General features: G+C 42.6%; 1 protein-coding gene and 1 long non-coding RNA gene across 10 annotated transcripts in view; one reads left to right on the top strand and one right to left on the bottom strand.

Moving 5' to 3' along the window:
* LOC107322053 overlaps window positions 1-19,642 on the bottom strand; it is a 74,776-nt gene that overhangs the window by 13,411 nt on the left and 41,723 nt on the right. For 5 of the 9 annotated variants that reach the window (XR_001558780.2, XR_001558779.2, XR_001558786.2 and 2 more), the window contains 2 exons: window positions 15,137-15,225; window positions 5,025-5,324 (listed from right to left, as the gene is read on the bottom strand). This is a non-coding gene — a long non-coding RNA (uncharacterized LOC107322053). Of the gene's footprint in view, window positions 1-1,276; window positions 4,829-5,024; window positions 5,325-15,136; window positions 15,226-19,642 lie in introns of all 9 variants that reach the window. The other 4 variants (XR_001558789.2, XR_001558790.2, XR_004309243.1 and 1 more) reach the window with 3 other exon arrangements.
* On the top strand, window positions 2,150-19,410 carry LOC107322041 (myosin heavy chain, skeletal muscle, adult-like). Its single transcript, XM_015879637.2, has 38 exons — window positions 2,150-2,381; window positions 2,467-2,610; window positions 2,706-2,862; window positions 3,547-3,574; window positions 3,673-3,784; window positions 3,882-3,974; window positions 4,081-4,144; window positions 4,237-4,335; window positions 4,439-4,542; window positions 4,628-4,766; window positions 5,566-5,684; window positions 5,783-5,932; window positions 6,503-6,673; window positions 7,427-7,736; window positions 7,844-7,920; window positions 9,055-9,142; window positions 9,230-9,347; window positions 9,537-9,660; window positions 10,119-10,255; window positions 10,347-10,602; window positions 13,261-13,503; window positions 13,595-13,771; window positions 13,866-14,011; window positions 14,100-14,190; window positions 14,279-14,668; window positions 14,893-15,019; window positions 15,125-15,243; window positions 15,506-15,702; window positions 16,079-16,262; window positions 16,359-16,524; window positions 16,698-16,822; window positions 17,006-17,314; window positions 17,413-17,616; window positions 17,856-17,981; window positions 18,072-18,242; window positions 18,329-18,433; window positions 18,574-18,669; window positions 19,120-19,410. The coding sequence occupies exons 1-38, from the start codon at window positions 2,175-2,177 to the stop codon at window positions 19,270-19,272; spliced, it is 5,826 nt and encodes a 1,941-aa protein (XP_015735123.1). The 5' UTR covers window positions 2,150-2,174; the 3' UTR covers window positions 19,273-19,410.

Genomic DNA, 19,642 nt, shown 5'->3' with positions numbered 1-19,642 from the left:
TCTACATAACACTGTGTTTTTTGGACTGTGTGAATGTGTGCAAGATATGTTTGATGAGATGTGAGGTATGTATCAGGCACAGAGAATCTGGAATGTCTAGTTATTTCTAGAGCTATGACTGACTAGAGGGACTTTTCTGTGAATTGTAGGTAGGAAAAAAGCTTTTCTATATAAGTTATCTTTCCTTGGGTTATAGGCATGGAGACACCCAGATAATCTTTTTTTGCTGGTTTTCAGCAAAAGAATGGAGCATCTCTTGCTCGCTGGCACTGACCTACAGATCAGAAGGGATCTTGGAAGGTCATAACCTCTCTTAAAGCACGCATTGGTGCACAAGGTCACAACAACAAATGCACATGCCTCAGTATGTATGCTCTTTCTGATATCTCTGAAGTTGCCTCATGTTGCTCTCAGAGGCACCAGCTTAAAAATCCAGTTAGAACCCAATCTCTCACTTACTGCAACTTCTGCCTTATCATCCTGCTGTACTTCTAACATTTGTGTTGTATGCCCACATTTTTGCTTTCAGGATTTTACCATCACAACTGCTAATTTCTCTTTCAGCATCCTGTTCTATCTATTGTACAGCTGGGGTAGCTGCAGCACACACATACCAAGCAATCCACCCTGGGTCATACAGTGAGTCGGTGGGAAAGCCAGCAATAGAATCCATAAGTCCTGCATCCAAGTTCTCTAAGTGCCTTGACTAGTCCAGATTCCCTCCTTAACACCCTTGTCAAATTGTTTATAGGAGATGTATTCATATAGTCCGTAAGACATCAAAATTTTCTAATTATATCTAGTCATGTCAAATGACAATTATGCCCTTAGTTCAGTTTGCCAGACAATGCTTTACTAAAGAAGGCTTGCCAAAAATTTTTTGACCGAAGAAAGAGTAGGCATCTGTAGCATCTGCAGATGAGATCGTATAAAACGTCCCTGCAGCAAGACTGCCCTGTCGCCACGGAAAGCCTCAAGGTAAGTGGATGGGGTCTGCAGCCGTGCAGGAGTCTTTCTGTGTTACAGCATTCCTCTGCCTCCATTGCTCATTTCCAAGAGGAAGCTCAATTCCTCAGCTCAAGTTTTAAATCTGCTTTCAAGACACCTGCACATTTTCACTCTGGAATTCTGTGCAGCTGCAAGTAGGATTTCTGCATTTCTGTTCTGCAGCATTGACCAGCTGCCAGGCTGCAAGCCACCCATCTGGTGTCACGAGAGGTAAGAACCTGAATTATTTATGCTTTTGGGTGGGATTTCTGTATGGATGAACAATTACCTTTTTCACCCTGCATTCCAAGCTGGTGTGATTACAGTAGGCAGGCGGTGGGGTGCTCATGGCTGGTAAGGCTTTCAAATGGTTGTGTTTATATCTTCCTGCCTCCGATGGCAGATGCAGCAAAACATCTGAAGAAGCATTCTTATTTTATTAAAGTTTTGAGAACTCCCCTGTTCCTGGATTTTTTCAGAAAGTATTTATTTGGGAGCTTTGTGCAGCCATGGCAATTCCAATTTCAGTGCATGGATTTTGTTTCATACAAGTCAGAACTTTGAAGATGAGTGTATTTGGACATTGTAGTCATGAATGACAAATGTATAAACAAATTAAATTACAGCAGAGTATTAAAAGGTCACAGATCCTGCCCTTTTCTTCCTGATGGCAACTTCAGTAGCAAAATTCATTAGTTTTCTCTGCCTTCCTGTTACAATTACAGTTAATAAGTAAATGCCCCACAAGTTCAAAGTTTTTCAAGTTTATAGGTCTTTAAATTACGTGTTATTAGAAATGTTTCTCCGCCTTTAAACAAAATGCTCCACCTTTATTTCAACTGCTAGTAATGATGTCTTAAAATAAATCTTGCTCAGCAACTTCACTCATCTTGCAGACATGATGTTCTTAAAGCCCCAAGCCTACAGTTGTGAAAGGTGATCAGATGTTGCTCTTCTAGAAGTCTGAACACCTAGACTGCATCAGTTATGACCTCTTGTTTCCCAAGTCAACCTAAGTCAATCAAATCTTCCATTAGGACATGTTAGACATTCCATATAGTACAAGTTGAAGAAAAACCAAGTCACAGTCAGTCTCACAGTGTTATAGAATATATCTAAATGAGCTGTGCCATGTTACTTCTCCCTGTTAGAGTATTCTGCTGAGGTGCCTTCAGTGAAGAGCAGCCATGGCTTCTTCAGATGCTGAAATGGCCGTCTTTGGGGAGGCAGCTCCTTATCTTCGAAAGTCAGAGAAGGAAAGAATTGAGGCCCAGAACAAGCCTTTTGATGCCAAGTCATCAGTCTTTGTGGCTCATCCAAAGGAATCCTTTGTGAAAGGGACAATCCAGAGCAGGGAAACAGGGAAGGTCACTGTCAAGACTGAAGGTGGAGAGGTGAGAAAAAAGCAAGTTTCACATCAACATTTAATCTCCACTCTGAGCTTCTGGCTGACAGACAGATCTTTCAATTCCTTGACAGACTCTGACTGTGAAGGATGATCAGGTCTACTCCATGAACCCTCCCAAGTACGATAAAATTGAGGACATGGCCATGATGACTCACCTCCATGAACCCGCTGTGCTGTACAACCTCAAAGAGCGTTATGCAGCCTGGATGATCTACGTAAGTACCAGCAGCTCTTCCTTGGGTAGCGTAGCTTGGGAGGACTGTTGTGCCAGGCTGAGTGGAATGCAACATGCTGTGTCCCTTCCTTGCAGACCTACTCGGGCCTGTTCTGTGTCACTGTCAACCCCTACAAGTGGCTGCCGGTGTACAACCCGGAGGTGGTGTTGGCCTACCGAGGCAAAAAGCGCCAGGAGGCTCCTCCACACATCTTCTCTATCTCTGACAACGCCTATCAGTTCATGCTGACTGGTGAGTGCCTGATCTCCTTCAAAGCAACCTGAAGAGCCCCATTGCTCTTACTGGAGTGTATGAAAAGCCAGTACAATCATCATGGAGCTGTGTGACAGAAACTGATCAAGTTAAGGAGGAACTAATTTCAAGCACTGTACTAGAAGCATGCATACATTCAGCAGTGTGTCTTATTTCTAGCAGCATATCATACATAATGCTACACTCTCTCACTGCAGAATTAATGCTGGACTCATAATTTACTTTTTTTGCAGTGACTGAATTCAACATATTATTATTCCATACAATATTTTACTTTGAACAGAGGTAGGCAGCTTGATCAGATTCCTGCATGAAAACTGTGTGAGGGACAAGAAGGTACACGGTTTGTGTGAGGACCACAGGCCTCTGACAGCTGTATACCTCAATTTGAGCTTATACTTACCACCGTTGGGACATGGAAGGAAATACATTACTTGCTTTGGGGAATTAATGCTTGGACTTTTTGAAGAAGATCCAACTTACATTTTAAGCCAGCTCAGTGCTACTCAGGACAATAGCTAAAACTGGAACTCCCAGGGGTTTTCACTGTCTCCCATCCCTGCACTCCCTGCAGATTTCAGTTCATATTTGTCTCCCACATTTTGTGTTTCTTGTTATTTATGAGCAGTAGGAAAAGCCTCCTTATCTCTATCTCTTTCACAGACCGCGAGAATCAGTCAATTCTGATCACGTAAGTATGCTCCCAGCTCGGGTCCCTGCGGGGCTGCCCTGTGCCAGGGGACCTTCTCCCTGACCTCACGCTCTCTGCTTCTCTGTTTGGTTTGACAGCGGAGAATCTGGTGCAGGGAAGACTGTGAACACGAAACGTGTCATCCAGTACTTTGCAACAATTGCAGCTAGCGGGGAGAAGAAGAAGGAAGACCAGCCTGGCAAAATGCAGGTACATTAAGCGATACTGGCTGAAATAAATGTTTATTCTGTTCCTAGCATGAATTTTGGAAAATAAGGATTATCCAGGAATAATTGTTATCCTGTAGGGAACACTGGAGGATCAAATCATCAGTGCCAACCCCCTGCTGGAGGCCTTTGGGAATGCCAAGACTGTGAGGAATGACAACTCCTCACGTTTTGTAAGTCATTGCTCCCCACAAAGTAATGATGGGGCTAGTGATATTCTTAAATAAGGAGCTGTCCAAAGAAGCCATCCAGGCTGAAATGATCCCATTTCCTCAACAGGGTAAATTCATCAGAATCCATTTTGGGGCCACAGGCAAACTGGCTTCTGCTGACATTGAAACTTGTAAGAGTGGCTCCTGGCCTGTTCAAATTCCTTCCTGAATTTCCACCTCCATGTCCTGTCTTGTACCTAACTCTTTTCTCCTTCCTCGGCAGATCTGCTGGAAAAGTCCAGAGTTACTTTCCAGCTCAAGGCAGAAAGAAGCTACCACATCTTTTATCAGATCACATCCAACAAGAAGCCAGAGCTAATAGGTAGGAGACATCACTGAGCTATTTGGAGGAAGATTACAGAGCAACAATTAATAACATTATGAAAATACTGAAATTTAATCCATGAACATCCATTTATTTTCAGAAATGCTCCTTATCACCACCAACCCATACGACTACCCTTTTGTGAGTCAAGGTGAGATCACTGTCCCCAGCATTGATGACAAGGAGGAGCTTATGGCTACAGATGTGAGTAGCGCATAAAACAGGTCATCTTTTATAGGTCATATATCATATTCAGACAAATATTTCACTATATTGAATCTATTACTAGAGTGCCATTGACATCCTGGGCTTCAGTGCTGATGAAAAGACTGCCATCTACAAGCTCACAGGGGCTGTCATGCACTATGGGAATTTGAAATTCAAGCAGAAACAGCGAGAGGAGCAGGCAGAGCCAGATGGCACAGAAGGTACTGTTAAACTCAGTAGCTAATGGTCCTTTCAGCCACTCCGTGTCTTAGCCAGTGTTGAGCTTGAGAAACCCAGGGAAAACATCAAGTCAGAAACAGTCACTTGTCCTCCCATTGTATCAATTTCTCTGATGTAAAATCTCTGGATTTGTTTATCATATCCCAAATTAACAATTTAAACCATCCTGTGTACACTGCCGGGAGATGTGGATGTTTTTTCTGTAATGTTATTATTACTCATACTTTTCTTGGACATACCTTGCAACCCTTGTGGAACAGTAAAGTGGTTCAGCCCTAATTAAATGGGTGGCCGTGTTCCTTTTCTCCTTCATCTGCCAGACGCTCAGGGAACTCTGTTGTGAAAGGTGCATTTGTTTCCTCTCTGCTGGATTAGGATCTTGAAACCATGTCTCCAGTTTTCCCAGTGATGGCTTCTCTTGCTGAAGGACTGGGCAGAAGGTTGGAAGTACTGCAGTTGCATCTGAGACAGGACAGAATCCAATGTTTTTACTTCTGAGCTACATACATACCACGGATATTCAGCTTTCAGTTGTGTTCCTGAAATTTTAACAAAACATCATTATATTTTGCATGCCTCAATGAAGAACTTCAAACATAAGCTCTTTCAAAAAGCTCAGCATGCATAATGGCTTTGATGTCACTAAGATTCTTTCTGTGAGAGTCTGTCAGCAGATTTCAAAGAACAGAAACCTCAGCACTGCAGTGCTTAGAAAATACTTCAAGATACAAAATGTTAGTAATGCTGAGTTCTTCTTTTCCATCTCTCTTTGCTGATTAGTGGCTGACAAGGCTGCCTACCTGATGGGCCTGAATTCAGCTGACATGCTCAAGGCACTGTGCTACCCCCGAGTCAAAGTTGGGAATGAATATGTGACCAAGGGTCAGACTGTACAACAGGTAAGAAATACAGTAACCTGAAACCATTCTTTGAATTAAGATCTCTTTGGTTCTCCTCTGCTCAGTATGGTAAATGCAGACATCTGCCTTTGTTTTAGGTGCACAATGCTGTGGGTGCTCTGGCAAAAGCTGTCTATGAGAGGATGTTCTTGTGGATGGTTGTTCGCATCAACCAGCAGCTGGATACCAAGCAGCCCCGGCAGTACTTCATTGGTGTCCTGGACATCGCTGGCTTTGAGATCTTTGATGTGAGTAACAAAGATTTGTAAGAGATGATTGGAAGTCACAGCTGGATGTTATCATAACGTAATTTATTGTAATTGTTTGGAACCTGATCATCTTTTAAGGTCTTTTCCTACCCAAGCTACTCTACAATTCTATGGTCCTATTTGCCTATTTATTTATTTTTTTCCTATAAAGCAATTTTGACCCTTTTAAGGATTTTTTTTCATGACAATAGGCTCATTATTAAGAGGTAAAAACTCAAAAGAGCAGAATGGTTCAGACAGAAAAGTTCTTTGGTTTAAATGATCATAACACAAATACTGTTCATGATATGTGTTACCGTTTTTCTGCAGTGTAGCCTCAGGTGATGTAGGAAGTATATTCTATCTTCACAGCTAAATCAAGGATTAAAATATTGTTATGAACAGTGACTTTTAAGCATTTCTCTATTTTGTTACATAGCCTGCAAGCTGAATGAAGAAATGTGCAGGCACAATGAAACCAATATAGCTGCTTTCTGTATTTTTAAAGGATGAGGTTTTGCAGTTAATACTGCATCTTGCAAATATGAGTCTTTATCATTTTATTTCCAGTTCAACAGCTTTGAGCAGCTGTGCATCAACTTCACCAATGAGAAACTGCAACAGTTTTTCAACCACCACATGTTTGTACTGGAACAAGAGGAGTACAAGAAGGAAGGCATTGAATGGACATTCATTGACTTTGGGATGGACCTGGCTGCCTGCATTGAGCTCATTGAGAAGGTGTGAGAATACAGATTTTATAATTACTAGATCTCAAGTTTTCAAAGGAACCTTCCATGTTCATAAGCAAATTTTTAGATCTTGATATTCAAAAATATATTTATGTTTAGTTTATTTTAGCTGTCAATTGAGATATTAAGGCTGTTTATGGCAGCAGGTTTGTACTGATCTCTTCTGAAGTGCAAAAAGATTGTTAAATTCTCAATCAAAATGTTTTCTCAAAACAGCTAGAATAGGTTTCCATTTGAGTTTCCACCTAACCTCTTAGCTGCAACAGACTTGTGCTCCTAAAGCAATATAGCTGTATCTTTGTAAAATAAACTCAGGAAATGGAAATGCATAATTAATAGCAAACAGTTGCACTTTAATCCTTTGACTTTGAATAAGAAAACATTCACATTATATACAGGATGCAGTCTTCGGTGGCTGACAGAATGGTAAGAAATTAGAATCACAGAATTTCAGAGTGCAGAGGATCTATGAGGTCACTTAATCTAACCCCCTTGGTCAAATATGTCAGCTAGAACAGATTTCTAAGGACCACAAAGCTCTTTTGAATATCTCAAACAACAAACTTGGATAACAATGATCTGTTTCAACACTTGATCATCCTCACAGTAAAAAAGTATTTTCTTGTTTAAATGGACTTTCCTGTATTTTAATTTGTGTGTGTTCCACATTGCCATGTCACTGGGTACCATAAGTGTCCTGAAAACTGAATTGCTGATTGTCTCTCCTGTGTACTTCTTTCAGCCCATGGGCATCTTCTCCATCCTGGAAGAAGAGTGCATGTTCCCCAAGGCAACAGACACCTCTTTCAAGAACAAGCTCTATGACCAGCATCTGGGCAAGTCCAGCAACTTCCAGAAGCCCAAGCCTACCAAAGGAAAGGTTGAGGCCCACTTCTCCCTGGTGCACTATGCTGGCACAGTGGACTATAATATCACTGGCTGGCTTGAGAAGAACAAGGACCCCCTGAATGAAACTGTCATTGGGCTGTACCAGAAATCTTCACTGAAAACTTTGGCCTTACTGTTTGCCAACTACGGTGGAGCAGAAGCAGGTCAGCTTTCAAACTCATATTTTTACCAATTTACAAAGTAGAAAAAGTACCATAAAAGGCAAAACCAAAAATATTAAATCTCTTAAATCTATTTTTTTATCTTGCAGAGGCTAGTGCTGGTGCTGGCAAGAAAGGTGGCAAGAAGAAAGGTTCTTCTTTCCAGACTGTCTCAGCTCTTTTCCGGGTACAATACAGAGTTCAATATTTTTTCCTAAGATGAGGAAGAAATTCATTATTTAAAATAGCTTTTCCCCTCAACCGCCCCCCCCCGTGCTGAGCTGTGATAAAAAAGAAGCCCTGAAGTTCTTGAGCCATGCTTTGATAGAAGTGAACCCACTGTAACTTACTTCATCTCTTACACTGACTGCATGAATTTTCTTTTTGTCTACTTTTCATAAGACAGTGTCTTCAGATGGAACAACATTATACAGGAAACTTCAAAGATATATCTAAAATATGCATATTTCCTTCGAGTGCACACCTCTGGCTTCAGAAACGTTTATTGCCCTGTAACAACATTCTTTCTGCCTGCTGGTTTCCTTCATTAATATGTCTAATATTATTTTCATGATTAATGGATCAGCCTATTATGGTTGAAATACCATCACACCTTGGGATGTGGATTTTTAAGATGTTGTATACTTTTTTTCTCATAACCAAGTCTTGCTGCCTGTCAGCACCATACATATCTAAACTCTCCTCAAGGCTATTATGATGTTTGCCCTTCATTTGGTGTTTCCTTCTTAATATAAAATAGTTCCTTCTACAGAAGGATGTTGAGAATGCTTTTTTGGAAATATCCCCTGGGGGTACCTGCCTCCCTCCACTAATTATAGACAATATAAAAACTTACTCAGAGATTAGTTACAAACCAACATTGGGATTAATGTCACCTCATTCTCCTCTAACCTTACTAGAGAAATATGCGACCTAGACATATAATATTCAGCTTTATATTTTTGTTCTATGCAGTGTGATCCACTTTAAGTGCATACTGTAGTATGCTTCAAACTGGATCACAGAGCTATCTGTGTATCTCTCCTGGTACATATAATGGAAAATGGATATCATTTCTACTGAAAGCATTCCACTAGATTCAGAGAATGTCATAAAATGTTATGTTTGAGAATATAATATATTCTACAGACAAAACAGACAAATTTTCTACATTAAATGAATAATCTATGTGGAAACAGAAAAACTTCTGCAGGTGGCTTCAGTTCAGGATTCTGTCTAATAGGTTATATCATTACAGAGGGCTTGATGCTTAGTGGAGATTATATTTGCTAATATAAACTTTTTTTGATGACTCTCCCAGGAGAATTTAAACAAGCTGATGACCAATCTGAGAAGCACCCACCCCCATTTTGTACGCTGTATCATCCCAAATGAAACAAAAACACCTGGTAAGAGACCCACCCACAGACAACCTTGAGTATCTAATCTCTGCTGTACTACAGAATACAGTGCTCATTTATACTCTGAATTGCTAGGTGCCATGGAGCATGAGCTGGTTCTGCACCAACTGAGGTGTAATGGTGTGCTGGAAGGGATCAGAATTTGCAGGAAAGGATTTCCCAACAGAGTCCTGTATGCAGATTTTAAACAGAGGTAAGACTACATTCCATTCCTGGATTTTGTCCCTCTTGAGTAGTTTATGAAATTTAAACTTCTCCCCTGGTGACAAAATCATTCTCTGAACATTTACATTTAGCAGTGCAGTTATGTTCTCTTTCTTGCAGCATACCAGGTAACTGATTGCAACAACAGACCTGTTCATATTATCATTTTGTCCCCTAGATACAAAGTACTGAATGCAAGTGCTATTCCAGAGGGACAGTTCATTGACAGCAAGAAGGCTTGTGAGAAACTGCTTGGATCAATTGATATAGACCACACTCAATATAAATTTGGCCACACCAAGGTATGAGAAGTGTTTGTTTCAAGAACTATGTGTTTTTTGTTTTGTAAAGCTTGCGGATAATACTGAGATTTATCAGATAGCACGTGAAATTAAACAATGAGTATAAAACACATAAACTAGACACATACTCAGTCAATACTTTGAAATTATTGGTGAGGAATAATTCTAAGGGATAATTGAAGATGAAGTGGTAGAAAAGATGAATCAAGAATTAATAAAAACCATGGAATGAGGTCTGGCTTTTATAGTTTTCATGTACTACAATATGACTATAATAGCCAGACCCGCATGACTGAAGATAATAAAAAGAGGAACTACACATGGTAACTACACATATTCTTTGTGTTTTTTGCTTTTTCTCTTAACTTCCTGTGTTATCTGCCATGGAGGAACTGGTTACTTGGCTGCAGTGACCAATAAGCACATACGTTGTACTTATCTTTGTTTTATAACCTAAGGTGTTCTTCAAAGCTGGACTGATTGGCCTTTTGGAGGAGATGAGGGATGAGAAGCTGGCACAGCTCATCACTCGCACACAGGCCAGGTGCAGGGGCTTCTTGATGAGAGTGGAGTACCAGAAAATGGTAGAGAGGAGGTAGACATTTCCGTAAATTAGGTTTACTGGATTTGGTATATTGTGTCATCCGACTCTAAATTGCCAATATTTATTTGACTTAACCTTTCAGAGAGTCCATCTTCTGCATCCAGTACAACATTCGTGCATTCATGAACGTCAAGCACTGGCCCTGGATGAAGTTGTTCTTCAAGATCAAGCCCCTGCTGAAGAGTGCAGAGTCTGAGAAGGAGATGGCCAACATGAAACAAGAGTTTGAGAAGACTAAGGAAGAGCTTTCAAAGTCAGAGGCAAAGAGGAAGGAACTGGAGGAGAAAATGGTGAAGTTGGTGCAGGAGAAAAATGATCTGCAGCTCCAAGTGCAGGCTGTGAGTACTACCAGTATGACTGATTCTAACTGTGAACTTAAGGCTGACTACATTTTCAAAAGACACATAGGAAGTACAATGTAATTTAATTTAGTTGTACTTCATTAAATGCTGAAGTGAAAAACCTACCTAGCTACTGTAGGAGCTGTCAGAAGGCTGCAGTCATGGCATTTCATGACCACATGGATACCATAGGTGAGACATTTCACAAAACCATAGAACGACAGCATATCCTGAGTAGGAAGGAACCCAAGAGTGACTGAGTCCTACTCCTGTCTCAACACAGGATCTGCTCAAATTCAAACCAAGTTTCTGAGAGCACTGACCAAACAATTCTTGAATATTGACAGGTTTGGTGCCATGACCACTTCCCTGGGGAGCCTGCTCCAGAGCCCAATCACCCTCATTTTGAAGATCCTTTTCCTAATATCCAATCTTCTGATGCAGCTTCATGCTGCTTCATCAGGAACTACTGCTGGTCACCAGTTCTGTGGTGTTGGCTGAGACCATTATCACTTACATTCAGTTGAACTGATCAGAGCAATTAAGAAATTTTACTTTTAGTAATATACTTTTGTTCTTCTAGTTATGCTTTCCAACCTCTCCAAAACAGAGAACGTCTGTCCTTATAAATACTTTACTTTAGGGAATATAAAGAGAGCATTTTTTCTTTCTATATCCCAGTTAAACAAGATAATTTCTTCCTTTCCAATATAGGTGGTCTTCCTATTATAGAGATTACCATGTTATAATGCTGAGCTAAGAGTAAACAATATATTCATTTTACACTCTAAAAGTGCTCAGAATTACTAGATAAAAATACACGGTACATCTATGAGATTTCAATCCTGTGAATTCTGAATCAAAGCATTCGTAGAATTGAAGAGACTATATCATCACAGCAGCACTATGCAGCTTAAGTGACACCTAGGAAAGCTTAAACGATCTCCTTTTGAAAATATCTTGAACTGTAAAATGACTGCTGAAATTATCTTCCCCCCCCCCGTAAAATTTCTACTAGACTGAAAGATGAGATATAATGAGTAAAGGAGGATCACAAGACACTCTGCTTGAAAGAATAAAATAGTAATTATCATGATAAATAAAGCGTAAAAGCTTGAGGAACACAGAATCAATATAGATCACAGAATTATGTTTCTGGGGCCTGGGTTCACAAGGGCCCAAATGCTTCAGACCAGTTCCCTAAACCCCCTGCTGTGTGCAAGGGTCGCAACAAGCATGCCAGGCTGCGCCAGAGCCAACATCGGCAGCCTGCCTTGAATGCTGCAGGGATGGGGCATCCACAGCCTCCTGGGCAAACTCTCGGTGTCCAGTGTTGCACGTGCACGCTGGGTAGACCCTGGGTGATAAAACTTTCCGTCCTAATCATTCTAACATGAGGAACCTCCCTGTCTAAGTTTCTAACACCGAATTTCCCCCTTGGTTCCTAATCAACTGCCCCTCTCACAAAATTAGCCGTTCCCCCTCCTGTTTATATGCTCCCTTCAAGTATTGAAAGGCCACAATGAGGTCCCTGTAGAGCCTTCTCTTCTCTAAGCTAAACAAGCCCAGTTCCCTCAACCATTTCTCACAGGAGAGCTGCTCCAGCACCCTGACCATCTTAGTGGCCTCCTCTGGACCCACTCCAAGAGCTCCATGTCCTTCCTGTGCTGGGAGCTCCATCTGCAGCACTGCAGATGGGGCCTCACTAGAACTGAGTAGAGGGGTACAATCACCTCCCTCTCCCTGCTGGTAACTCCTCTGTTAATGCAACCCAGCACACAGCTGGCCTTCAGGGCTGCAAGCTTACACTGCTGGTTCATGTCCAGCTTCTTGTCCACCAGGACCCCCAAGTCCTTTTCTGCAGGGCTGCTCCCAAGGAGATCTTCCCCCAGTCTGTATAAATACCTGAGGTTGCCCTGGTCGAAGTGCAATACCCTGCACTTAGCCTTGTTGAACATGATTAGGTTTTTCTGGGCCCACTTCTCCAGCCTGCCCCGGTCCCTCTGAAAGGCTTCCCTTTCCTCCAGTCTATAAGGCACTTCTCAGCTTGGTGTCATATGCAAAAGTATATTCCAAATGACTCAGTTTCTGGCAGCTACTGGAGGTGACAGAAGTATTGCAGAGAAGCTGAAACCACTTAATACAGAGTATTTTTTGAGATATGGTGAAAACCTAAAGCAGAAACAGTTGCTCTAAAAAGCCAGTAGGGTAAAAAAGAGAAACAAAAAATGGTGTCAACATAACTGTCATTTTGATATTTGTATGTATCTTGGCACACGATTATCACTCAGCACTTTGTAAATGTTTGTAATTACGAGAGATATTCATATGATTAAACCCAAATTTACATATTCTGTTCATTATCATGGGTTAAGATGCATATACACTTACATATGTATTTTAATCATAAAGATTAATCAGATCTTTGTATAGATAACAAAGGATTTTGTTTGGTACCTGTTCAATACACCTGTTTAAAAACAGGTGTATTAAAATCACCAATATAAAATAAATTAAAAGGTGTATTTCTTTCTCTTGCAATACAAAACAAACATTTAACTAAAAAATTGCTTGTAAGGAATCTACATCTAAGAAGCTGAGAATCACAATATCCGGCAAAGGGCATATCTAAAAAAAGTGCATTTTTCTCCTCAGGAAGCTGATGCCTTGGCTGATGCTGAAGAAAGATGTGACCAGCTCATCAAAACCAAAATCCAGCTGGAAGCCAAAATTAAGGAGGTGACAGAACGGGCTGAGGATGAGGAGGAAATTAATGCTGAGCTGACAGCTAAAAAGAGGAAACTGGAAGATGAATGCTCAGAGCTGAAGAAAGACATAGATGACCTGGAGTTAACACTGGCCAAAGTTGAGAAGGAAAAGCATGCCACTGAAAACAAGGTATGAGGCAGAACAAGTCGCTCACTTTTGTTGCACAGTACTAAACTGTAAACATCATTTTTTATCTATACTTACTACCTTCTTGTCAAAGGTGAAAAACCTCACAGAGGAGATGGCAGCCCTGGATGAGACCATTGTGAAGCTGACAAAAGAGAAGAAAGCCCTCCAAGAGGCCCATCAGCAGACACTGGATGACCTGCAGGCTGAAGAGGACAAAGTCAATACGCTGACCAAAGCTAAAACCAAGCTGGAGCAGCAAGTGGACGATGTAAGCAAAATGCACACAGCCATTACAGGACAGTTGTAGAGGTAAATGTGGCTGGCACATTTCACATCATCACTGATGATCTCATTCTGTTTAGCTGGAAGGATCCCTGGAGCAAGAGAAGAAGCTGCGCATGGACCTCGAGAGAGCTAAGAGGAAACTTGAAGGAGACCTGAAGTTGGCTCATGACAGCATAATGGATTTGGAAAATGATAAACAGCAGCTGGATGAGAAACTGAAGAAGTAAGTGTGTTTACGTGACACCTGACTGCCGGGCAGATGCACTTGGGAATTTTGTTCAGGCACTAACACCATTTATCTTGTTTCAAAGGAAAGACTTTGAAATCAGCCAAATCCAGAGCAAAATTGAGGATGAACAACTTCTGGGCATGCAGTTACAGAAGAAGATCAAGGAGCTGCAGGCAAGTCTCTGGTTCTTTTCCTCTATCACACAGACTGAGATCAGGTAGGAGAAGGACATGGGTGTGAAGAGTCTCTGATGTTCCCCAGGCCCGTATTGAGGAACTGGAGGAGGAAATTGAAGCAGAGCGAACTTCTCGGGCAAAAGCAGAGAAGCACCGGGCTGACCTCTCCAGGGAGCTGGAGGAGATCAGTGGGCGCCTGGAGGAAGCAGGAGGGGCTACGGCAGCTCAGATTGAGATGAACAAGAAGCGTGAGGCAGAATTTCAGAAGATGCGTCGTGACCTTGAAGAGGCCACGCTGCAGCACGAAGCCACGGCTGCCGCCCTGCGGAAGAAGCATGCGGACAGCACAGCGGAGCTTGGGGAGCAGATCGACAACCTGCAGAGAGTCAAGCATAAGCTGGAGAAGGAGAAGAGTGAGCTGAAGATGGAGATTGATGACTTGGCCAGCAACATGGAGTCTGTCTCCAAAGCCAAGGTACAGAAATGCTTTTTATAGCACATTTTTAGTATATTTATATTCAGTCTTACCTTGCTTAAACATTGTCAGTTGTACATTCTCCAAATTGAATATATAAAACCCTAAATTAATGCACATTGTCCCTATATATGTAAAGTGTATCTTCTGGCCATATTTTCCTTCTGTAAATAAGATAGAGTCTGGGTATTAACTCTTTTTTCATATGTATGTTTGATAACTAGGCAAACCTGGAGAAGATGTGCCGCACTTTGGAAGACCAACTTAGTGAATTTAAAACAAAGGACGAGCAGAATCAGCGCATGATCAGTGATCTCAGTGCTCAAAGAGCTCGCCTGCAAACAGAATCTGGTTAGACACCCCAGCTCTAGTTTAGAAATGAGATATTCCCCTTAGTTGCATAATTGAATCTAAGATTGGTTGCTGAAGTGTTTTCTAAGTATTAATATTTTCCAGGTGAATACTCACGCCAGGCAGAGGAAAAAGATGGTATAATTTCTCAGCTGTCCAGAGGGAAACAGGCCTTCACGCAACAGATTGAAGAACTAAAGCGGCAGCTAGAAGAAGAGATAAAGGTAAGGATCATTAATGGTTTCTGTGCAATTCCAGTAGTTCAAAAAGTGACCTAATTAAAAGTACACAATAAATGACAAGGACATGCAGTCTAGGCTCTTTTGGTGCAGACTCCCGGCCTTCTGTAGAGCACTGAGCTCTGGCCTCATTTTTTCCATGTTGTGGGTAAATCACTGTTTCACTTGGGAGAAAATACAGTTTTCAGGTGAAAGTAAGAGATTCCCAGAATACTGTAACTCTTTATTCCAATCATTTAATTCCCAGGCCAAGAATGCCCTGGCCCACAGCTTGCAGTCTGCCCGCCATGACTGTGACTTGCTCCGGGAGCAATATGAGGAGGAGCAGGAAGCCAAGGGAGAGCTGCAGCGTGCCCTGTCCAAGGCCAACAGCGAAGTGGCCCAGTGGAGAACCAAATATGAGACAGATGCTATTCAGCGCACAGAGGAGCTGGAGGAGGCCAAGTATGTGGGGATAGCGGGGAAAGCTGGCAGAAAGTAGCAGAAACTGGAAGAAATCACTGACAGACTGAAGGGCAAAAGCTAAATAGTAGTTTGGAGAGGAGTGATATGAAGGGGAAATTGGTGCTGTTGAGATGGTGGTTTCAAAAGGACAAACAGTCCACATGACGGAGAATGAAGAGAAAGGCAATGTATGATGTATGCAGTGAGATGAGGGATTTCTAGACTTGAGGAAAGGAAAAGGGACCAAAGTTTGGGAAAGGCTCTGCACTAGGTGCATTTGGGCAGAATACTGTGGAGTGCCTGAGTATGATGATGAAAACTACAGAAAAATCTCCACTTTCCTCCCAAATACTGAGCTGTGCTTACAACCTCCCAGAAAGAAGCTGGCCCAGCGCCTGCAGGATGCCGAGGAACATGTTGAAGCTGTGAACGCCAAATGCGCTTCCCTGGAAAAGACAAAGCAGAGGCTGCAGAATGAGGTGGAGGACCTGATGATTGATGTGGAGAGAGCAAATGCTGCCTGTGCAGCTTTGGACAAGAAGCAGAAGAACTTTGACAAGGTAGTCTGGGCTCCAGATTGATTCTGAATCACAGCCCTGTGATTCCTGAGCAGAAGGTGGTTGCCACATCCATACTCACACTCTGCTGCTCCTCAGATCCTGGCGGAGTGGAAGCAGAAGTATGAGGAAACGCAGGCTGAGCTGGAGGCCTCCCAGAAGGAGTCTCGGTCCCTCAGCACAGAGCTGTTTAAGATGAAGAATGCCTATGAGGAGTCCCTGGACCACCTGGAAACGCTGAAGCGTGAGAACAAGAACTTGCAGCGTAAGTTGCTCAGCGTTTGTTGCTGGCAGGGCTTTCTCAGAAGCTTTCCTGCCCATCTCTCCACCTGGGTCTGTGCCTGCAGTGATGGGAGGAGACCTGTTTATGCTGGTGCCACGGGGCCTTTCCCTGTATGCTCTATATCTGACCACGTGATTATTCCTTTTTCTCTACAGAGGAGATTTCTGACCTCACGGAGCAGATTGCAGAGGGAGGAAAGGCGATTCATGAGCTGGAGAAAGTCAAGAAGCAGATTGAGCAGGAGAAGTCTGAAATCCAGGCTGCTCTGGAAGAAGCTGAGGTACATGCTCATAATAACTGTTAGCCACACTAAAAATATCAGCAGTGAGAAAATCAGGCCAAGAAAGGCATGCTTGCCCTCTGTTCTGGCTACAGAGCTTATCTACCTCAGACTTCCTGAGATATGCTGTAATGAGCTAGAAAGTTTTACTTACATTATAAGTGATCACGACCATTTATCCAGGCCTCCCTGGAACATGAAGAGGGGAAGATCCTGCGCCTCCAACTGGAGCTCAACCAGGTCAAGTCTGAGATTGACAGGAAGATAGCAGAGAAAGATGAGGAAATTGATCAGATGAAGAGAAACCACCTCAGAATTGTGGAGTCCTTGCAGAGCAGCCTGGATGCTGAGATCAGGAGCAGGAATGAAGCCCTGAGACTGAAGAAGAAGATGGAGGGAGACCTGAATGAAATGGAGATCCAGCTGAGCCATGCCAACCGCGTGGCTGCAGAGGCACAAAAGAACTTGAGAAACACACAGACAGTGTTGAAGGTCTGTCCAGCAAAATACACAGAAGGGAATATCTTCTCTGACAATTTAGGTACACATGTTTGTTGTGCCCCTTGTCATTTCTCTTGCCTCTTCTACAGGATACCCAGATACACTTGGACGATGCTCTCAGGACGCAGGAGGACTTGAAGGAGCAGGTGGCCATGGTGGAGCGCAGAGCAAACCTGCTGCAGGCTGAGATTGAGGAGCTACGGGCAGCTCTGGAGCAGACGGAGCGCTCGAGGAAAGTGGCTGAGCAGGAGCTTCTGGACGCAAGTGAGCGTGTGCAGCTCCTCCATACCCAGGTGAGGCATTGATGCTCAAACTAGTTGTGTAGACACTTTTCTAGTGGCAGGGAATAGCAGTGCCAGCAATGGAAACATGGTCACAGTCCACCACCTTAGCCCTCCACTGAAATTGTGTGAAGAGCCATTTAACAAGGAATTCCAGATTTTGAATAGTTGAAGAGTAAAGTATTCATTTAAACTGCAGCTGGTGTATTTCATGTCTCAGAGTACAAGTCTTGCAATCTCTTTTTGTACAGAACACCAGTTTGATCAACACCAAGAAAAAACTGGAAACAGACATTGCCCAAATTCAGAGTGAAATGGAGGACACCATCCAGGAAGCCCGCAATGCTGAAGAGAAGGCCAAGAAGGCCATCACTGATGTGAGTCGGGGCTCTTTCTCTGCTGACAGCCGATGCATTCTCCCAAAAGGTTTCTGACTCCAACCTAGCTTTGCTGCTTTGTCTCTCCAGGCAGCCATGATGGCAGAAGAGCTGAAGAAGGAGCAGGACACCAGTGCCCACCTGGAGAGGATGAAGAAGAACCTGGACCAGACGGTGAAGGACCTGCAGCTCCGTCTGGATGAGGCAGAGCAGCTGGCCCTGAAGGGAGGCAAGAAGCAAATCCAGAAGCTGGAGGCCAGGGTGTGTGGGACTGGTATTTGTGCAAGTGTGTGTAATCCCAGGTCAGAGAGAGCAGGGAAGCTCCAATGATGGGTTTCTCATTGCAGGTGCGGGAGCTGGAAGGGGAGGTTGATGCTGAGCAGAAGCGCAGCGCTGAAGCCGTGAAGGGTGTGCGCAAGTACGAGAGGAGGGTGAAGGAGCTGACCTACCAGGTAAGGCTGATGGCATCTTTGTGTTGACACAACCACCTGACAGAACGTCAAGGTATTTTTCCATGAAGTCCAAGAGAAAATGTCATTCTGTGTTGTGGGGAAAATAATTCTTTTTCTTTCCTGCTTACCAACTGCTTTAGTCTGAGGAAGATCGCAAGAACATTCTTAGACTCCAGGATCTGGTGGACAAACTTCAGATGAAGGTGAAATCCTACAAGAGACAATCTGAGGAGGCTGTAAGTATTATTCTGAATAGTGGTAAGAGTTTTCATCAAGAAAATGAGAGATTTTGGAAGTGTAGTTTGTTAGCTGTGGTGGGCTTCAAGATCTTTGACACATTTATAGATCTGCTTTGCCTTCCAGTATAAAAGTAATGAGATGATAGAAAGGAAATAGATAGCCCAAATGCACTTAAATTATTTTGGAGCATATGACAGAAATGTGTCTAAAATATACGTCTTGTCAATAATGTTAAATATACAATAAAATGAGAACTTTTCCAAAAAAAAAAAAAAAAAAAGAAAGAAAAAAAAGAAAAAAAAAAGGGGGGGGGAGGGGGGATGGGATGTTTTGACTTTTATATAAGCAAAAAATGCCTATGATCCTTTGCAATTCAAAGAACCTTGACAATCATGTGGAAAGAAAAGAGCTGGGCTCTTCACCACCAACTCCTTGTCCTTTTACAGGAGGAGCTGTCCAATGTCAACCTTTCCAAATTCCGCAAGATCCAGCATGAGCTGGAAGAAGCTGAGGAGCGGGCTGACATTGCAGAGTCACAGGTCAACAAGCTCCGAGCAAAAAGCCGGGAATTCCATAGGAGGATTGAAGAGGAAGAGTGAGGATGTCATGAGGCTGCAAAGAGACCTGAGGAGTGTACAAAATGTGAACTCTCTGTCTCTTTCTTCTGCAATGTCTTTGTAACCGTGTCAATGTCTAGTGAATAAAAACCATAGATTAATATGCACAAGCACTACAAACAGTGGCTTCCTTGTTATTGTTTCTTTTACCCCTTTTTTTTTTTCAATCGTTTTTCCTTTTATTTTTCCTGAATAAGCTTGGGATATTACTGACACAGCTACATATATTGTTTTCAAGCTCCTTGCCCTCATATATTTTTAATGCTTCTCCTAGTGTCCTGTCAGAACAGCTTATGTGCCATGTGAGTGGCAAGGGAGAGTGTTCTCTTCCCTTCTCCGTTCCCTTCTGTGT

Source organism: Coturnix japonica, chromosome 18 (genome assembly GCF_001577835.2).
Source record: "Coturnix japonica isolate 7356 chromosome 18, Coturnix japonica 2.1, whole genome shotgun sequence".
NCBI lineage: Eukaryota > Metazoa > Chordata > Aves > Galliformes > Phasianidae > Coturnix > Coturnix japonica.
Note: the sequence above shows the minus strand (reverse complement) of the source record. Positions and strands in the feature narration are given on the sequence as shown.